The sequence below is a fragment of the Alligator mississippiensis genome, chromosome 13 (genome assembly GCF_030867095.1).
Source record: "Alligator mississippiensis isolate rAllMis1 chromosome 13, rAllMis1, whole genome shotgun sequence".
Lineage (NCBI taxonomy): Eukaryota > Metazoa > Chordata > Crocodylia > Alligatoridae > Alligator > Alligator mississippiensis.
This window is the reverse complement of record NC_081836.1, coordinates 14,165,955-14,186,897: the sequence shown is the minus strand read 5'-3', so window position 1 is coordinate 14,186,897 and position 20,943 is coordinate 14,165,955. Positions and strand designations below refer to the sequence as shown.

At 41.7% G+C, this 20,943-nt stretch overlaps 1 protein-coding gene across 2 annotated transcripts in view; it reads left to right on the top strand.

Moving 5' to 3' along the window:
• MORN1 (MORN repeat containing 1) overlaps positions 1-20,943 on the top strand; it is a 159,102-nt gene that overhangs the window by 28,390 nt on the left and 109,769 nt on the right. For both annotated transcript variants that reach the window (XM_006268004.4, XM_059716717.1), the window contains exons 7-10: positions 2,527-2,623; positions 7,804-7,914; positions 10,763-10,886; positions 12,894-13,084. In XM_006268004.4, coding sequence (XP_006268066.3) covers positions 2,527-2,623; positions 7,804-7,914; positions 10,763-10,886; positions 12,894-13,084 — 523 coding nt within the window. The remainder of the gene's footprint in view (positions 1-2,526; positions 2,624-7,803; positions 7,915-10,762; positions 10,887-12,893; positions 13,085-20,943) is intronic.

The window sequence follows — 20,943 nt, the reverse complement described above, 5'->3', positions numbered from 1 at the left end:
GCTTTACTGATCACTGTGTCACATTGACAACTCATGTTCATCTTGGAGTCAGCAGTGATTCCAAGATCCTTTCTGCTGCTGTGCTGCTGAGAAGGTCGTCCCCCAGCCTGTTAGCATGCTGGTGATTCCTTCTTCCTAGGTGCAGCACCTTGCATTTGTCCTTATTGAACTGCATCCTATTCCATTCCATCCATTTTTCCAACCTGTCCAGATCCACCTGGATTCATTCCCTACCCTCTAGTGTGTTAACTTTACCCCATAATTTGGTATCATCTACGAATGTGGACAAAGTGCTTTCCACGCCCTCATCTAAGTCACTAATGAAGACATTGAACAGCCTTGTGGGACTCCACTGCCCACATCTTTGCAGGTCAATACCGACCCATCCACCACCACTCTCTGGGTGTGACCCCTAAGCCAATTTGCCTGTGATGATCCTGTCTTGAGCAGAGGGTTGGACTAGATGACTTGTTGAGGACCCTTCCTATGTTGTTGTTCTGTGATTATATGAAATCTTGCAGACCACCCTAAATTTAATTTGCAATAAAGGAACATTGCACAACAAGATCACTTGAGCCTTTACACAATGCCCATTCTCTATCCTCCTACTGTTCTGCAAAATTTAAGGAATTGGTGTCAAAGAAATATATACCTTTCCTTTTAACACTTATGTAACTATTAGCAGATATTGTGGAAGCGTCACTTCACTTCCTGCACTTTGATTTTTGGTTGTCTTTGGCCAGCAAATTGTAAATATGAGTTACTTTCCCCTGCTTGAGACAGAATATTTCTTCAGTGACTTCCTTACCTAGTCCAATTCTAAATCATTTCCAGCATATGGAAACTGTTCAGACTGAAATTTTCCCTTCTTGGGTGTTTGCTTCAGGCTGAATTTTTTTGGAAAGTTCCAGTATAAATGTTTTGCCCATCTTAAAATTTTCACATCTGTTTCACTGAGAAGCTGAAGGCCTCTATCCTTGAATCTGGTACTCAACATTTGACAAAAAGGATTGTATTTGTCTCATGGGTTTGTCTTTTGCCAGCACTGTAAAAAGGTGTCCAAATTTGATCAAGATATAAGCATTTAAAAAGCTAAGTTTGTACCCAGTATGCAAACTTAGTTTTTTGCATTTTTCTAAGTTTGTTAGTATTCAACAGCTAAATTCTTCAAAGATTCTTTCAGCACTGAGCATGACAGTCCAATGCTGAAGAGCTCATACAGGATTTATTTTGCAGTTTCTGGTAGTAGGAGTCAAGGGTTGCTGTGATATCCAGTGAGGAAACTGAGAGCAGAGGGACTATTTGCTGTGCTCTCAATGATCTCACATCCCCACCTCTCTCCTTCCAATACCCACGTGATGACACTCAGGCAGTATAGTGGGTGAGACAACCTGACCCGAATTCAGAGGTCAGAAGAACTAGACCAGTGGAAATGGAGGAGAGAATAGATTGGGGACATGGAGCTGGGACAGGGGAGAAGGGGGAACTGTGGAAAAAGTCTGAAAATGGGTTGAGAACATTAAGGCCCGGATACTAGGACTGGCTGTGTAAAATGACTGAAAACTGAGAAGAGTTGCTGAGGGAGAAGACAGGACTTTGACCAAGGAAGGGATGGGTTAGGATGGGTCACTTTTGAAGGAAATGACTGGAGTGGTCTGTGCTGACCACAGCATAGTCTTCATTAGATTATGGAATTGAATGCAAGATTCCTGAGTCTCACCATTCATCTGCTGTCAGCAAATAACAGTAAAACCTACTAGAAAAATGTTTTCACCTTCACCTATAGACCAACAGTTTTGGTTGACGTACGGAATGACTGCTATTATTATTATTTACTCTGTTAGCTTGACAGATCCATATGTACCACAAATCTTGAGCTGCCAACCACTGAATGATGGGGTCTGTAGAAAAAATATTGTATGATTGCATAAATCAAGGCTTTACAATAAAGTTCATGCACAGAGGGCCAAACTAAGATTGTACAGGCAACCTTAAATCTGTCTGTTCCTGGCTGAGTACTTAACTTAGCAACCTTGGTGTTCTTTGAACATGGATTTGTTTTGTATGTATTATATGTCTTTGGTGAAATTCAACCCAAATGTAAGCCATTGAGGTCCTTGGTATTGAATTTGGTCCAATGTGTCACTCTTCACAACCTTCCAAAAAGGGAAATCATGCATCATTTTGCATGTGATAAAGCAGTAACCCATTATGTACATTTAAGTGCAATGTAATTTCTTAACAGAAGAACATCTGACAATTGTGCCCCACTGTAACAAATCTTGGGCAAGAACTACTTAATTTTCCCTTCCCCCCCCCTTAGAGGGTACATTGTGGAGTGCCACATAATTCTTCGTTGTTGTGTGGTCCCCATTCATCATGTTCACACAAATGTTGGAAGGGTATTTATAAAGAACCTTGCAGACCACCCACTCTGCTATTGAGGGCCCTCTAGAATAATCCCTTCTTTATAAAGTAACCTGTGTTGCGGCCAAATTTGAAATCAATGTGTATTTCTGTTTGAAGGGGCAGTGGAGAAATGACATGTTCAATGGACAGGGCACTATAATTCATTGTTCTGGTGTCATCTATGATGGACTGTGGATCAATGGCTACCCTGCTGGTACGTACATTCATTATGCTATCCAGTTATTAACAAGGCTTCAACATAATGCTCTAGCTGTCCTTCTGTTGATGAATATGATCTGGCTGTAGTATTAGCATCCTCTGTGCTCTCAGTTTGCTTAGAACTTGTAGCTCATAAGAGCAAAAGCAGTAGCTATTTAAGTGGGACATTTGCTGAGTAGGGGAGCTATTCATTCAAACAAAGGTAAAATAAAATAAGAAAAAGTTTCTGTTTATTTTTCTTTTTAAAGAAAACTGCATTTTCATGTTAAAGTAAATCACATCTATGTTTTTGGGGTTAACTATTATCTTTTTCAGAAAAATAATAACATAACAATTTCAAAAACAAAAAGGATTAATTTGTCCTGCTTAGAAAGCAGAGGTTACAACTTGAAAACCTTTGACTGATAAATCATCTCTTTCACAGTGAATTATTTAGTTTATTCCTGAGCAGCTGCTTGTACTGTTGCACATCCCATCCTAGGTGAAAGTGTAATTATAAGATGTCTTATTTCTTATAAATTCTGACTGTTTTTGGAACATAATCTAATATTTTGCATTCTAAATTGGAGATTGTGGTTAAAATATGTAAGGATATATATTTGCTGCACATTGTAATTTCATGTTAGGACAGAAAGATGAAAGAAACAGGCCTTAGAGATTTTCAGGAAGAGGAGACATCAAAGGTTCCTCCATTTTTCCCTTTCAAATTAAATGAATAAAGTCAACCAATTTTTCTAGCTGAGAACTGGGTGTAACACAGTAGACGCATGTCTTCCATTGTCAAGTCTCTAGAAGGAATTTCACAATTATTTCCATAATCCATTTTGCAAAGAAAAGGAGAGAAAGCCAAAGGCAAAAGGACCCCTGTCTGGTATGAAGCAGGCAGAAAGCAGGACAGGATGATATCTTAAGGCACTTTTACATGTGCTCTGGGGGTAGGGAGGATGGCAGTCTAATTAGAGTGGCTCCAAGAGCTGCTCTAGTTAAAGTGCCACCACGTCACATATATCAGTGTCCCCACACTTAAAAATGGTGGCGGGGGCGCTTGAACTAACGCTTATTTGATGAACTTTAGTTCAAACTCCCTGCTTCCATTTTTAAGTGCAGGGACACTGATACACGAGACATAGGAAGCTGCTGGAGCACGGCTATTGCCACAATCTAGCAGACTCAATTAATTAGTCTCCTCCAACACGCTGGAATTCCACTGCATTAGAGCAGCCTCTTCACTCACGTATACAGGCCCTTAGGGCACCAATACATGTGCAGCAAGGCTGCTCTGATGTGCTATAATTAATCGATTAATCGAGTCTGTTGTAGCATGGAAATTACCATGCTCTACCAGACTTCAGCATCATGTGTATCAGCATCCCTGTGCTGAAAAAGAGTAGTGGGGGCGTTTTAATTAAAGCTTGTTCAATGCCATTTTTCAGCATGGGAACACTGGTACACATAATGCTCCAGGGGCTTTAATTAGCACCGCTCTAATTAAAGCAGTCCCACCACACACACACTCCTGGAGCACATGTATAAATGCCCTTAAAGACTTTTTAAGAGGCATAAGCTTTCATAGGCATTAGCCTAGTTCATCAGATGTGAAGAAAGCATACATTGTTTCACAACTGTGGAAATACCTTCATTCAGCATATCTATCCTTGGACTTAACATTTTCAGAGGTACAGATTGTTTATATCTGATTGCTTTTCAACCTCTTTATGACTAGTTATTTGGTTTCTTATGGGCATCATGAAAGAGCCAGGATCCACAACAGTGACCATGTTTAGATGGGATTAGCAAGGGAAGAAGGAGAAGATAGGTATCCTAAAAGAAATGAGTTTCATAAAAGAGCTAGAAAAATGTCAGTGGCATTAGAGCAAGTTCAGATAACTCAAAAATAACTCCTAGATTACGGGTCTTAGCTACGGGGGGATGACCATGATGCCTCTTGTGGATTCTTGTACTTGTGATGGAAGATAACTTTTATCATTTGTCTTCACAGTGTCCTATTTTTTAAAAATATTCTTAAATCTTTTCATACTTTTGAAAGCGATTTTACCAGGTTAGTTCTATCCTTTGACAAGGGAAAGGGATAGAGATTTCATAACGTTCTGTCAGTGTTAAACCAGCTGACAAAACTTTTTCCTAGAACTCACCAGCAAATGACTTGGGTTCACAAATGTCTCCATTGGAAATATATTATAGAAAACATTAAGTGTTAAGATTATTAGAAATAATCACTAATTCCTGCCTAAGGGCAACTTCTATAACATAATAACCATGACTGGCCACATCAGAGGAATGCTCTCTGACAGAATGATGTCTCTCATCTTGATGTAATGATCAGAAGAACACTGAACAGCAATGTATTCTGAGAAATAGATTTTAGAAAATGATTCATTAACTAGCTAAAAAAAACGTTGTCTAAAAAGTAGATCTAAAATGAATAAGATATATGTAGCTCTCCATGGTAGAGGCAGAACCAATGATAATAAAATTAAATGCACATTTAGGACTCTTGTGTTTTGAAAGCAATATATAAACTTTAATTACCATAATTAATTAATTAAATGAGGCACTTCAAATGCTGTGTGTGAGATAACTCCTGGTCTAATTCCGTGTACACATAATTGATGCATCTTCACAGCTGTACCAAATATAACCAACTTAACTTTTCAGTAGCTACAACAGAACATTATGAAGATAATTATTTCAGTGAACTGAGGTCAAAATTGTACTTTTTATGAGTCTTTGTTAAATTGCTTTCTAAGAGGACAGAATGTTGTTAATATGTCAAACATTTATATACTTATAGCCATTTTTACTGTTACCATCAGTATATGCTACTTTTTTTGCAACTTTAGACTCATAGATTCAGTAATATTAAATTATTCCAGCAAACATTTCCTTCTACCTCTCCCAAGACTAATAATTTGCCTAGAATTAGCATTCATATATTGAGATTAGAAGAGTGAGAGAAAAGGATTGTTCAGTAGCCACGCTAGGGGCTAGTGGTGCAATGGATAGCGCATCTGACTACAGATCAGAAGATTGCAGGTTCAGCTCCTGCCTGGTTCGTGTTAAATTTCATTCTTAGCTAAGAGCTATCTTGTAGGGCTTGAAAGACCAGAATTAAGTGCCTGCTCCCCCATGAATTTTCCTGCTGACTTTGGGGAAGTTCCCATCTCAAAAAGGGAGATAACTGTACTGCATTAGGTTTTGGGAGGATACCTGAAAGATAGTGAGGTACTGACATGGGGTGATAATGGGAGTCATATGAGTACCTAAAATCAGTAGCTTAGTATAAAGGAAAGGAGATGGGGCTTTCACAAAAGGGGAAAAAGTGTTAATTTACAAACAAAGAACTGAAACAATTGGAACTTTTTTTTGTAAAGTCAGATGCATGAACTTCACCTGTATTAACCCCAACTTGACCACTGACCTCCCTGGGATTTTGTGGATGGATAAATCTTTTGAATGTATTAAGCCAAAACTTTTACCACTCTGGAATTAGCCAAGAGAAGACCTCACCCTCTCTTATGTGGGGCATAAATACATAAGCTAAGGTCTTTCTTCTGCAAATTACATGTGTTTTGTTTTTCACAAGTATGTAATACATAAGCAGATATTTTGCTCACTGCTAATGTCATTCTAAAGGAATTCAGTGCTCCTTAAAGGATTTTTTTGGCTTACAATCAGATGGCCTTTTCATATAGTTATATATTTTAGTACCTAAGTTATCCTGGATGTAGGTAAGCTGTAGAAAGAGTGTTTTGTTTTGTAATTTTGTGAAATGCATGTAAATATAGTTAATCTTTCTAGAAATCTGAAACAGAAACAAAATTAATTCACTTGCTAGTGGATTAATCCACTGACAATAAGCCCTAAGGGAAGGTTGTTCCATACTATGCATTCTCGGGGCAGCAGTCTTAAATAAAACAGTGCATACACAATTGTCATTCCAGATTGCAAACTGATATCGGTTCCACTGATGGACATTTGTTCACTAGTACAAACATCACACATCTGCTTGTTAATTATCTTATATAGTCTGAAAAGTCTTCAACACTTTTGCACAAATAACAGCATACTAACATACTGTGACCACTGTGATGAAGTTGATTTATTAGTGAAGGTAGGGAAGGGAAATCTTGACTTGGGACACAAGGATAAATCTATACACATTTCACATCCAGTAAACTTCATGGGACTCAATACAATTAATCCTGAAGGAGGGTTTGAATTAATGCTCCTATAATCTGAAGATCTGGTTCTAGGTATTCCTAACCAGATCATAAAGAGAATGATCCCAGAAGATTCCTATCCAAACCAGTACAGAGACTCCTGCTGAGCTCATTGGTCTAATCTGCCTCCATCCCACTTTCTGCCCCTTTGGTTTGTCCATGCTTTGTAAAAGGAATTGCTTGTATAGTGTAGGGATGTGATAGGTTAAAAGTTTAAATGATAAGTATATTTATACCGGTAATATATTACCAGTTAATGTTTAGCACTGGGTTCAGTCTGGCAAAGAAGGGAAGGGCATGTTGGCTCGGGAACAGGAAGGCAGCAGGGCAAGCAGGAGGGAGAGAGGAGGGAAGAGCAAGGGGGGACGGGGGGGGGGGGGGGGCGGCTAGTACCCCTAGCCTATGAGGGTAAAGAGGAAAACAGCGGGCTGTCTAATAACTCATCAATGAAGCAATTAGCTGCTCATTCACAGGTGCTCCTTCTCTCCCAGCACGCCAGCAGCTGCTGCAGGCTGGGAAAGCCCTCTGCCTGCTGCTGCCACCCTTGGTTTCATGTAGGCTGTGTTGTCTAGTGGGGGTTGCCACCATCTCCTCCCCCAGTGTCAGAGGACCTCAGCAGCAGTCTTGCCCGAAATGCTCTGTTATCAGTAAACAGTTTAACCAACGTAATTAGAGGAAGATAATTTTATAAACAGTATTTACGTCCTGAGTACAGTAGCTCATCTGTTATCACCTGAAAGAAGATCCAAAATGAAAGCATAAACACTTACCCAGGCTCTTGATGCCTGGGGTATGATATGAGCAATTCAGCAGTCACTGTTAGAGACGCAATCAGATAGGAGGCTCCTACTGTAAAGGTGGGTGGGGGAGATGAGGGAATTCATTTTGGATTTGTAAATAACAACAGAAAAACTAAAAATGTTTAATGTTACAGCTCAAGCAAAGAAGATAGTGATTTTGGGCCCAGAAGTTATTGATATAATTCAGGGATCTTCTATCACCCTTCATGTACAGCTTCAGAATGAAGAAGGAGAGGTTTGTGAATGTACGAACGTGTTTACAGATATTTTATGCCATACAAGTGTATTTCACAATTAAAAGGAGATACTTAAAATAGCGGAATATGACATGGAATTAATTTTACCTTCACAGAGGGCTATACGAGAGATTAAATGCTCAGTAGACTAATTCTACTGTGCATTAGCGCATCGCAGCAAAAACTGTGCCATTGTGCTAATGTACAGTAGAATTAGTCTACTGCACATTAGTATTACTTAAAAGGTGTGTGCCAGTGCTACTGCACAGTAGCGCCAGTTACTGCACATTTAGTACCTGTTATTACAGGTACTAAACTTAATGCACCGTAACCACGGTGCATTAACGCACATGTAGACATGCCCACTGAATATAAATGTTACTGAAGATGTTTTATGGTACCCACAATTTCAAGAGATGTAGGGCTTCTGTTTTGTGTTAACTATCAGGCCCCACATGTCCAGGCAACTTTATGTTCTACGTGATAAAAATACAGTTAAAATACAACTTGCTAGTGAATCAGCAGGCAAATAATGAGTCTTTTCTTGCAAAGCTCTGAATACGTTCTGAGAGGTGTTAAGGGTTAGCATTTCCCATCTTTGCTGAGGGTCATGTAGGATCAGGTTCATGTAGAGAAAATGCCATGCTTGTCCTGCTTTCAGCAGTTTCCTTTTGTTTTGTAATTGACAGGACCAGCAGAGCAAGTTTCTGGTTTCTGGTTAGTACAAGTAATGCAAGAAAGGTAGCAACAAAAAAACAAATATCCTCTGCGTGTACATAACAGAGTAAACTGAGGGAACTTGCTTAATAATATTCGTCATTTTATATAGTAAAAAAGAATTGATAAAGCTTCTCTTGTGTTGAGGGCAGATTAAATTACTTACCATATTTTCTTGCTTACAGTATGCCCCCGAAAAAGATATAAACCTTGTTTTTAAAAGACAAAATAAAGAAAAATATATCTCTCCTTGAAAATACTGGTAAACAGCAGTAAGTAGAGCTCTTGTCTCAGCTGTAGAAGTGTTTTAGTTAGGTTATTGTCAGGAAAAATGAAAAGGAATAAATTCTGTACTATATTCTTTAGATAGGCAGAAGATTTAATTTGCCAGTTCTGTCCATTTTACTCTTTACAAAATCAATATACTTATTTAAATTCCATATTCAGAAAAGAAAAGCTTTGTGTACAGTTAAACTCATTTGATTTTTGTAACCTTCTGTTTAAAACCATTTGTGTAGCAGTCAAGGCTATGCACAGTACTTGAAGTTAAAATGAATGTACCTAGATAAGTATCTCATAAAGTATTATAGCTTAGTTGTATCCTTTCAAAAATACAAGTTGAAGAGGATTACTTAAAATGTATCCTCTGGAAAGGTAAAAGTGTTCCTTTGTTCTTTTCTTCACAATTTGAGTAGAAAACATTCAAGGAAACAGAAATATTTTTCTCGGATTGCCTTTACTGAAAATAGTGATTACAAACCATCTTTGGTCCCCCAATTCTAAGTACAAAGTACAGTGTTAGGTCTGTTTTTTTTAGAAGACACAGTGGAAGAAGGCACTTCACAAGTTTTACCTATGAAAGGGTTGAAAGCTTTGATTACCCGAGGCATCAGCAAAATTGTTCATGTTTGCTAACTTCCCTTTGACATTTTGCAAAAGATTTAGTATCTTCCAGGGTTCATCTGATTATTTCCTATCTAAATCCATTTTATTTTTATCCTATGGTATAATTATTAGGGGTGTGCAAAAGTGGGCCCTATTTGACTCAGATTTGGCCCGAACTGGGGACAGTGATTTGATCCATTGATTTAGATCACTGTCCCTGATTTGATTCAGCCAAATCCAAACCTGAAGATTCGATGCTGATTCAGAGAATCAGCGATTCGGACACAGACACAGCTTTAAATGTTTTTTCTACACACCTTGAGGTACCAGCGTGGCTCATGAACGCTGCGATGCTGGGGTGGACAGAGCATCCCACAGGACTGCAGGGGAGCCCCCCCACATGCTTAGTGGCAAACTTGGAAGTGGACCAGAAGTACTTCCAGTTCACTTCTGGGAGCACACAGGGGGCTCCCCACAGCCATCTGGCTCGGCAACTGGTGTCTCCTGGGTCTGGGGGGGCACCCAGGGTCCCCCTGCAGCCAAATCTCTGCCAAATCGAATCGGGGACCAAAGCTTCGCGCAGCCCTAATAAATATATAACTATGCTACCCTACCCTTGGAAATATGAGTATAACTCAGCAGAGAATTTGGCCCTTAGGTTGTACTAAACTAAATTTTTTTCTGTCAGAAGAAAATTTTATGAAAAACCATTAAACACCCCCCCCAACCCAAAACAAGACAGCACAATGCAGCCACAGTATTGCAAAAAAAAATTCAATTTCTGGGAAATGGAACAGCACACTACTTTTTGTGCACTGCCAAATAAACAATATAATTATAAGTATAATAATTAAAATGAGCGAGCAAGCATGTTACTAGGGTATTAATCCAGGGTAATAATGAATTCATATAGTTTCTCACTGCGGTGAAATACAGTATACAACCATCATAATAATGCTAGATCATTCTCTCAAGTATTTTTCTGACTTCCTAGAGGTTTTGTTACATATTGATCTACATTTTTTAAATATCTTGTTCTTTTCCTACTATTTTTTCTTTATTAAAAACCCACTATTTTAGAAAAAAACATGGATTCTTCAATAAAGGTGGCAAGAGCACTATCTAGGTGGCTTATTCTGAAACTTTGGGTGAACTAATAGGATAATATAGTAACAATAACTATTTCTGATTAGTTTTGTTACACAGTTATGACATTTTACCAATTTATTTTGTCTGTTGCTCTTTATATGGGAAGCTGAGGAAGGCCGAGTTTTGGAGATCTGGGCAGGCATCAGAGATCATCAAATCCGAGCAAGTTCCCCTACCAATTTATTTGAGTTAATTGAAGAGATTGAAAGGAAGCCAGTCAAAACCCCTTTGTACGTAACTTGTTGATAAATCTATTTAATTAAATATTTTTCCATGAATAATATGTATGTATATATCTCCAAATAATAATATCCAAACTAAATTGTTTGCTGAGTGTATACTCACTGGTGTAAAGGCCCATCCTTTGTGTTACTGCATCCTTTCCTTTCCTATTCAGATAAGATTCTTGAATTTTCCTTCTGTAGTCACTTTTTATGAGTTTCTCTTTTTGCTTATGAGACAATGTAAATGCCCTTCCTGAGGGAGGCAGGGGTTCTTAAGTCCCATGATTGGTACAACTTTGAAATGACTTACCTAGGGCACTGGGAACCCAACAAAATTAGTGGAAAAAATCACATTCACTTCAATGAGCTCTGGATCTCTGGGAGATAAGGTTAACACTATTTACATAAAAGCTGACAGCGTCACCTCTTATATTACAATAGTTCTTATTAACCTTGACAGTAGACATCTAGCAGTCTTGTTTGTAGTCTCTTTTTTTTTTTCTTTTGTATCTGAATTATATTGCCAGTATTTCTTGAGTAGGATTTGGGAAAAAACTGTTTTTAGCTATGAAATACTATACATATTACTCTTTAGCTAGATAAAAAGAATAATATTTTTAAAAGTGAAATTGCTGGTATTTGGCACCAGATTTTTAAAGGCCCATAAGTGACTTAAGAGCCATATCTCTGTTTTCAAAAAATAATTAGGTACTTAGAAACTGGAAGTTTTTTCTACATGGGAAGGTTATACTGATAGAAATACAGCATAAAGTAAAAGTGTCCTTTTGGGGAGTTTTATCTCTTTAATTGTATTGGCATAACCTTATCATTTCCCTGTGTCGTTATACCATTAGTCCCACAGAAAGTCACTTTCAAAAGCTTTACTTATTTTGACAAGTTTTGTTTCATCTGAGCTGATAGTCTTGATTTTGTAGTTTTTCGTCATAAACAGATTTAAAATATATTTTACTGTCCTGTCCTATCAAAACCAGAAATTATAGTCATCACTTAGACATTTGTGTTCTTCAATTTATATGTGCAAGTCTTGTATTTTTTTTAAAGCAGTAAAACTGACAGTGGTTTTTAAATATGTTTCTTTCAAAACAGTTTGCAGTCCTCCTTTGACTTTTTTTGAGAAATAGTCAATTATAGCAGCTCAAAGAAGGCTGTCCATAAGTATGAAATATAACTGCTAATTCATTTCCGAAACAGGAGCTTAGAGTTAGGCCAATAGATCCTGATTTAGAATCCTCATTAAGTGAGCTTATTTTTCCAAAGTGCTGATAGATCAGCAGCTTCTGAAATGAGTGGAAGCTTCTTGAGTCTCAACCTAAGTATGGATTTCAAGGTTGGGATTTGCAAAGGTGTCTGAGGGAGGCTGACATTTAACCAGCTGAAATTTAATGGAGGGAGATCAAAATTAACTTCCTTGAAAATCTCGCTCAACGTTTGGTTACCCTGTGTGTTTTATTTAAGATGGCAATCTACCATATGAAATGGAACCTACAGTAAAAATTCTGTTTCAAGCTGCTAAACTAATCATTCCCTGATGACCAGGGATCATTGTTTTCTCTGATTAAAAAAAAAAAATCCCCAAGTTTTGGATTAAAAAAAGTAACCCAAATTCCATATATTTCCATGATTAAAATGAAACGCCACTAATATATTTTTTAAATCAGAGAAAACCAGGATCCCTGCTGAAGACTATTAATGCAGAGTATCGTTGTGAGTTTGTGCAACAGATCTATTTTTCTTATGTTTGCACAAAGTGTAGGGCTATGCAGTTTATTGAAGAAAATCCAATAAGCTCCAGTAGGTTATTGGAGATAAATATATCGGTACTATATGTTATGTTGCATATATTGGGATATATAAATGCAGCTCTAACCTTCAGACAGTGGGTATTTTGTGACTCTCATGGTGAGTTCCATATTATATCTGGATTATTTTCTTAAGACATTAAAACCTATCTTCACAAACAAAATAAAATATCAACTACATTTTCTTTCACAGTGGATTTGAATGTATTAGCTACCCTTTGATGGATGCCACATCTGAAAGCCAGAAACTGAAAGCTGCTTTTCCTATAGTTAGCAAATCTGGATTTGCATGGGCTGATTTATCAATTCCTAAGAGAGTTATAGAGCCAGAATCAGGATCAGACACCATGCATGGAGCTGGAGATGCCCCCAGCAATCAGGATGGTGAGTACAGATAATGGATTAGTCAACTGCTTACCTAGTTAACTGAGAAACAAAAGAGATCTTTACAGTATAACAACTCGAGAAAATAGGAGACTGCTTTTGTAATGCAAATGGGTGGCTCTCAAAGCATTTTTAACAGTAGAAGTGATTTCAACTGACTTTCTCATAATAAATGGAATAAATTTCATAAAAATATTTAACGTCTGTTTTATAAAAAAAAATAACCGCCCGCCTAGGCTTTCTCTTCAGTTATTTCAATCAGTCAAAACACACTGGTTCACAATGAATTAAATCAGGAGAGCTCAAGCAATTATGTATACAGTCTACATTCATTTACTGTAGTTGAATAAGATATAGGCCTAAACCAAGGGTGTCAGACATTCAACCAATGGGCCAAATTTGCCTTGCAGAACTGTTGCATCCAGCTCACCAGTAGTCTGGTGATTACTGAAAGCACACCCTGAGCTCTGCGCTGCCACATGTGTCTGGCACTCCCAATGACCAGAGCTCAGCACTTCCAGACGGTAGCATGGAGTCAAGGACACATGACAATATGGAGCTGCTTTAGGCAGCATGGAACCGGCAGCATTTTTTGGTTTAGAGCCAAGAGCATGCATCAGCACAGAGCTCTGGTCAGGCAGTGACAGCAGTGGGGGGCAGAGCTCTGTGCTGCTGTATGCCCCTGGCTTCACACCAACACATGCCGCTGAATCCACAGTGGTTTCATATGACCAGTCCTAAGCCACCAGTCAAGTCCCACCTCACAGCTATGAGCACTAGAAAATTCCCTTTTATCCCCTGTGATTTTTCACCCAATTCTAGGCTTTTAAGAAAAAATGCCCAACAATTTGTTTGATTTGATTAAGAGACTTTTGTTAGACTTGGTAAAAGTTGTCACATTGTTTGTCTGAAGAACTGATAGTTTCACTTACCACCTTGGATTGGGGTGGTAATGAAATCTGTGCTATGTCACATAAAAAGCATCACAAACTAGTCACTGCTTTACCCTTTCCCGTGAATGTATGCAATGTAATCAGTTAGGGGGAAAAAGTCTTTCTCCTGATACAGTACACTCTGCCACAAGAGCGGCATTTCAAGGAGAGCCATTTCAGTAGTATTTGGGAATGATAAAAGGGAGAAAAAAGCTTATCTATAAATATTGGGTTAATAAAACTACATTTTAAAAGTAAGTAATTGGAGTTACAGAACAATAACTGCACAACAGGTTCTGCTGAAAACATCAGGTATTCAAGTTTCTGTCTTGTGTTTTAAGGCACAAACGCTTCCTGCACCTATCAACCCATTAATTGGAGTTGCCTGTTCATCCTATGTATATACAATTCACTACCGAAATTGTTGTTTCATTTTCCTGCAGGACAGAGTAACAATTGAACTAACACTTTCTACATACACATACACATTAGGGTTGTGCAAAGCTTTGGTAGCCGATTTAATTCGAAGGAGATTCGGCCCAATTTGGGGACTGAATCTCTAAATCCGAATCAAATCAGGAGACCAATTAAAAACTCTGAATTGATTTGAACCATCCAAATCAATTCGGAAAAGCTTCGGAAAAGATTCAGCTGCTTCGGAGATTCATCCATAGATTTAACAGGCAGCTGACACAGCTGCCTCCAGCTGGTAAGTCTGTTGGGGTTGGGGGAGTGGGGAGGGAAGGGGCGTGTGGGAGGGAGAGATTGGGGCTGGGGCTGAGACAAGCTTTACTTGGGGGGGTGTTTAGCCGGAGGGTGCGGGATGCGGGCACACAAGCATTGGGAGCGGGGGTCCTGCCCTGCTGCTGCTTGCCTAGCTGGGGCGGGATGTGGACGCGGCTTGCTCCAGGCAGAAGGGGGCAAGCAGCAGCAGAGCCCCCCCACATAACCCCCACTCCCCAATATCCCCCCTGCCCAGCCCCGCCTCTGATAGCCCCCCCACTTTGCACAGCCCCAGCCTCCTGGCACTTAAAAAGAAAAAAAGCGCCCCGCACTCACCGGCTCTGGCAGCGGTGATTGGGGCCTCTGAGGGCTCATGGCAGAGCCCCCACCATGCAGTGTGGGGCAGAGGGGGTCAGTGAGGATCGCCCCACCCACTTGGCACCCTCTCAGCTGCTGCCCCATGGCACGGGTGCAACGCAGCTCGGCAGGGCACCCTGTGCTGTCTGGGAGCTGGGGCAGCTCCATGTGTCAGCTGAAGCCTGGCACCACTGAGCTCCAGCAGTCCCAGCTCCCAGAAAGCATGTTGCACCCTGCCGAGCCACACTGCACCCATGCCATGGGGCAGCTGACACACGGGTGCCAGGCAGGGGGGGCAATCCCTGCTACCCTGTGCTGTGCAGGGGGGCTCTGCTATGAGCTCTCAGAGGCCCTGATCTCCACTGCTGCAACCAGTGAGTGCAGGGCTTTTTTTTTTTTTTTTTTTTTTAAAGTGCTGGGAGGCTGCCTGGGCGGGGAATGGCCAGGCAAGGCAGCCATGGGGGCTTCTCCTGTGGTTCCCCCTGCCCGGGTAGAGGCAGGCACAGTTGGAGGAGCCCTGGGAGAACCTGTAGTCACCTGGCTGTGCCTGCCTCTCCTTGGCCAGTCCGAATCTCTGAATCAGCACCAAATCAGCGCCAAATCCCTGATTCTGATTTGGCCAAATCAAATGGGGATAATGATTCGAATCACCAAATCAAATCACTGTCCTCCGAATTGGCCAAATCCAAATCGAATACTTCTCTATTCGCACAGGCCTAATGCACATTCTCTCTCTCTCTATACTCTTTGTGTGTGCATGTATAATATGGTATCCATTCATCAGCGAGTGATAGCTATTATAGCTATTCTACTGACTGGTGGTGCATTTTCCCTTGTGGCTGTAGAGACCAATGTTAGACTTGCAGGTCCTGCCACAGTGGTCACAGGTATACATGGTTTTAGGGAATACTGTACTAACAGGCTGTTTTCTTTCATCACGTTTCTGTTGTAACTAGAGTAACCATTTCTTGTGATGTTGCACTCCATGATTGAGAAGGCAGCACCATTCTGTCTTGTCTACTACTAAAGCCTCCCAAAGGTTTCGGTTGATTCCAAAAGCTTTCGTGTCCTGCTTGCAGTTGTCTTTGAAGCACAATTTTGGGTGCCCTACTATTCTCTCCCCACCTGCAATTTGCCCATACAGGATGTCCTTTGGGTTGCACCCATCTTCCATCCTGCAGAGATAGCCAAGCCAGTGTAGGCACCGCTATTTAAGTAGTGCAGTGATGGTTGGCAGGTTGGCTTTGGCAATGACGTCTGTGTTGATGATTCTGTCTTGCCACTTGAGGTCAAGGATGCACCCTAAGCAGGTTAGGGGGAAGCTGTTCAGCTTCTTTTCTCGATATGCAAATGTTGACCATGTCTCACTGCTATACATAAGGACACTGAGGAAGCAGCCTTTGTACACAAGTAGCTTAGTTTTGATTGTCAGTTTTGTATTGTTCCAGACTCATTTGGAGAGCTTACTGAATTTGGTAGCTGCCTTTTCAATACACACATTTAGCTCTTCATCCAGTGATAGATGTGAAGAGGCAAGAAAAGACCCTTTTAAGCCCACAGCCACCGAGGGAACCAATTCAGCTGCCCCGCCAGAGCCAGTGACCACTAGAGACTGGAAGCCACTGCAGGAGCCCCGTTTTACCAGCAGCTGTTTTGTCCGGATTGAACTGCCTTGCAGCTGCTCTGGTATTTCTGGCCTACCACCAAGACCGGAAGGCGGGCAAGACAGACTCTGGAGGAAAGCCCCAATACTGGAACTTGTCTCCCTTGTTCTTGTAGAGAGGGATGATGTTAGCATCATGCATGTCCTGGGGTACTTGACTTTCCTTTCAGCAGCACACTAGGAGTTGATGAAGATGTTGTAGCAGGTTAGCCTTCCCACACTTAAGAACCTCAGCTGGGATGCCATCCTCCCTTGGTGCTTTTCCACCTTTTTCACCCCACGGCACACTTGACTAAATAAAAAAGCACTGCGACACATTGGATGTGCAGGCGGGGGGGGGGGGGGGGGGGGGGGGCGTGTGGCCAGCCGGACACCGATGGGGTGGGGTGGCGCCTTGCCAGCCAGACGGCATTTTCAGCTGGAGCCACACCCCTTGCTTGGCTGGAGCCATGCTCCCCGTCTGTCTGTGTCCGCAGCAGCAGCAGGCGGGGGGCATGGCTCCAGCCAGGCAGGAAGTGTGGCTCCAGCCCAAAATGCCATGGCACACCGGTTGGGAAATGCTGTGCTAGAGAGTCTATGGATTTGCTAAGTTCTTCAGCTGCAGGTTCTTTGTCTAGCTGTGCCAGTACACTTAGAGTTGGAAGTTGATTCAGTGCCTCTTCAGAAATTTTTGATTCATGGGAGTAAAGCTCTAAGTAATGTTCAACTTAGTGTAACATCTGCTTGTTCTTATCAGCGATTTTTACTTTGCTATCTCTAGACTTAAGGGGGGTGACTTTAGTGACAGATGGGCCAAGGGCTTTCTTTAAGCCGCCATACATAACTCTCAGGTTTCATGTGTCTGAGGCACACTGTACCTCTTGACATAGGTCAATCCAGTACTGGTTTGTTTTCTGTATGTTGCCCTGGTATGTTTCAGCTTAGCCTTGGAACCTTCTGTTGGATTCTGGTTGTATTTCAGTTAGTCTGCATTCTTGGCCTCAACAAGTGGTAGCATTTCTTCCAAATGTGCCTCAAGTCAGTCTTTATTTGACCATTTCCTTTTCCCCAAATACTTCTGTGGCTGTTTCTTGAATGGCTGCTCTTAGTCCACCCCAGGTTCCTTCGGCATTTGTAGTTGTTGCTTTCATAGCCATAGCTAGCTCAAAGGTCCTTTGAAAATGGAGGCACTTGCTTTGGACTTTTGTGCTATGTATGCTAATTCTTGGCTGACTTGTGCTTGGCTCTATGCAGCCTCTTTGGTATCACTTTCAGTTTGCTAACAATAAGAGAGTGGTCTTTGCCCACAAAGTAAGTGTTAGTGATACACAGGTAATACTTAAGGTCCAGGTTTGAGAAGACCTTGGCTATTTTCATTCATTTTCCCAATGCCATGTTGTCCCAGGCAGGTTGACCAAGAGTCATGATCTGCTCCTTCTCGGGCATTAAGGTCCCCCAAGAGGAAAAGCCTCTCATTTGATGATAGATGCTCACTGACTTGACACAGAACATCATAGAAGTTAACTTTTTCGTCTGAACTTGCCTGTAAAGTTGGTGCATAGGCGCTTATGAAGTTAACAAACCTGTCAGTTGACTATAGCCAGAATGAGATGATGCGATCTGCTGTTCTAGTGGGGGTCTCAATGGTTTTGATGAACCTGTTGCAGACTGCGAATCTGACCCAGCAAGTATCTTCTGCACTCCTGCCTTCTCGGAAAAAGGTGTAGTTGGCTCCATGAATGGAACCTGAGTTGGCCAATCATATCTCCTGCAAGGCTGCAATGTCAATGTTAAGTTTTTGCAGCTCTTGTTTAATCAGCATGGTCTTCCAGATGTTGTCCATCATCTGTAAATTGTAGAGGTGCACCGATATATATCAGTGGCATATCAGTTCAGCACTGATAAAAGGACATCTAACTTTATCAGCCATCTGCTTTTTTTGGCCGATGTAGCCAGCAATGTCACTGGTAAATACCACATGCATGTGCACAGCCACAGCATGCACACAGCCAGGTATACAGCCTGGCAGCTTGGAGAACAGCCTTCAGCTGGTAAGTCTATGGTGGTGGGGAATGGGCACTGGGGGAGCAGATTGAAGCCCCCATGGTGAGGGAGGGAGTAGGGCAGGGGCAGGTCCAACCAGGGTGGTGATTGCAACCCTGGAGCCGGTAGGAGGACAGAGCCACAGGTGGCTCATCTGGGGGGGCCTGGGCGTGGAGAGAGGGGGTGGGGGTGGCTCCTGCCCCTGCATACATCCACGGGGGAGGCTTGTGCCCCTCCAGATTTGTGCATGGGACAAAGGTGGGTTGCCCGTTGTGGGGTCAGGCCAGGGGTTGCACTTGCCTCTTCCTGGTGGGGGGTCTGGGCTGGGGCAGGCAGGGGTGGGGCAGGCTCAGCTGCATAAGACAGGTGGTGGTGGCACTGGGAGGGGTGACTATGGGGAATTTTGGGGTGACTATAGCCCCCCAAGCCCTCTAGCACCGCCTCTGCTCACAAGGCTCTCAAAGGAAAAGCAGCAGAGCAGAGTGCCTCAAGCAAGTGTGGTGCTAGGAGGGGCCTTGAGGGGCTATGGCCATGCCAAAATTCCCTGTAGCCACCCCACCCAGCACCACTGTTGCCCACCCCACCCAGCTGAGCCCACCCCACCCCAGCCCATGCCAAGAGCAGCCGTGACCCAGCCCCTCCCCCAGGAGGAGGCTGGCACTGCTCCTGGCCCCGAGCCCACAGTGGGCAGCCTGCTCTCACCCCGCACATAAATCTGGAGGGGGACATGCCTCCCCCAGGGGTGTGCACAGCATCAGGGAGAAGCCCTGTGCCCACAATTGATTCCTTTTACCAGCAAAGGTGACCCATGGCTTTACTGTACGCCAGTTGAGTTCAGTTTATAATCTATGACTGCCCCCTTCTGTGTTGTGCCCACGCAAGTAGCAAGGATGGAGTATCCTTTCCATTCAGTTTGGCTGCAATGGCCTGAGCACTTGATATGGAGGCACTTGAGTTGCCCATATATCAATGTCCCCTTCTTGGCCTAGCTGGTTGATCCCAAAGGAAAGGCAGAAGCCAGTACATCTGGAGCCAGGGTGGCTGCAGGAGCTGCTGGTATGAAGATCTTCAATCCATCTGCCTTTTGGGGCTCCACTCTTAGACTTGTTGCAAATCAAGGCTGCCATGGCATCCACCTTTGTTAACTCAAAGTCAGGTGAGACCAGGCTGGGTCTGCTACCGTTATGACAGTAGAGGGTACTATCTTCAGTTTTCAACACCTAGACCTGGGTGACAGGAAATAGCCCAGCAACCTCTATGCAATGTAGAGAGGGGTACTAGTCTTTATCCCCGGTGGAAGAAATGCAGATCTAGGTCTATAGATAGAAGTCTATCTCTATATATGCCGGCATTGCTTTTCTATGCTGTTATTCTTGGAATTATTCATGGGAGCCTAATGCTGAAGCTTGGGAGTTGAATCAAAGTTTAATCACTGCAGTTTATTGAGAACAATAATATTAAATCCTCCCATATAACTTGATATATTGTAAATACATAATTTGCATCTTAATGTGGTAAAATGCAGTAACAAAGCTGAGGATAGTTAGGAAAAAAATCAAAATAAACAATCTATTCTAGTAGGCAAAAAGGTTTATTTTGATAGCCACATCTTGTGACACACATTGTTTGCAAAAAGAACTAGGTTTTTTTGGTCATTTTTCATTTTAATAACCAAAGTAAATATTTATAATGAAGAAGAAACCTTGTTTAACATCTGAACTAATATTAAGTTGCCACAAGATTAGGGATATTAAATAAATGTGTCCTCCTTTGGTTGGCTCATTCTAGGGCATTTTATTAGTGAATTTCTAGGTCACAGATAAAAATAACTTTCTCCCTTTTATGGGACACTGAAACAGCAAGAGACTGAAGTTGAAATACCCATCTCAGTATTTGTAAGTGCCACATTTCCCTGTGCAACCCTAAACCAATGTGTCAGGTATTAGAAAGCGAGGGTCAGAGAGATGACTGACCTTTCATGTGTGCAAAGTAACAGTACTGTACTTAACTCCTTAGATTCTACTAACAGAGCATGCAGCAATTTTCATTCCATCTGGAATGGATGAAAATCTTACATATTCGGGGGTAGGTAGAAGCATCTGTGAAAGTGACAACTCATTTTTATGGAGAGAGTGGACTAAATGCTGTCCTTAAATATGATT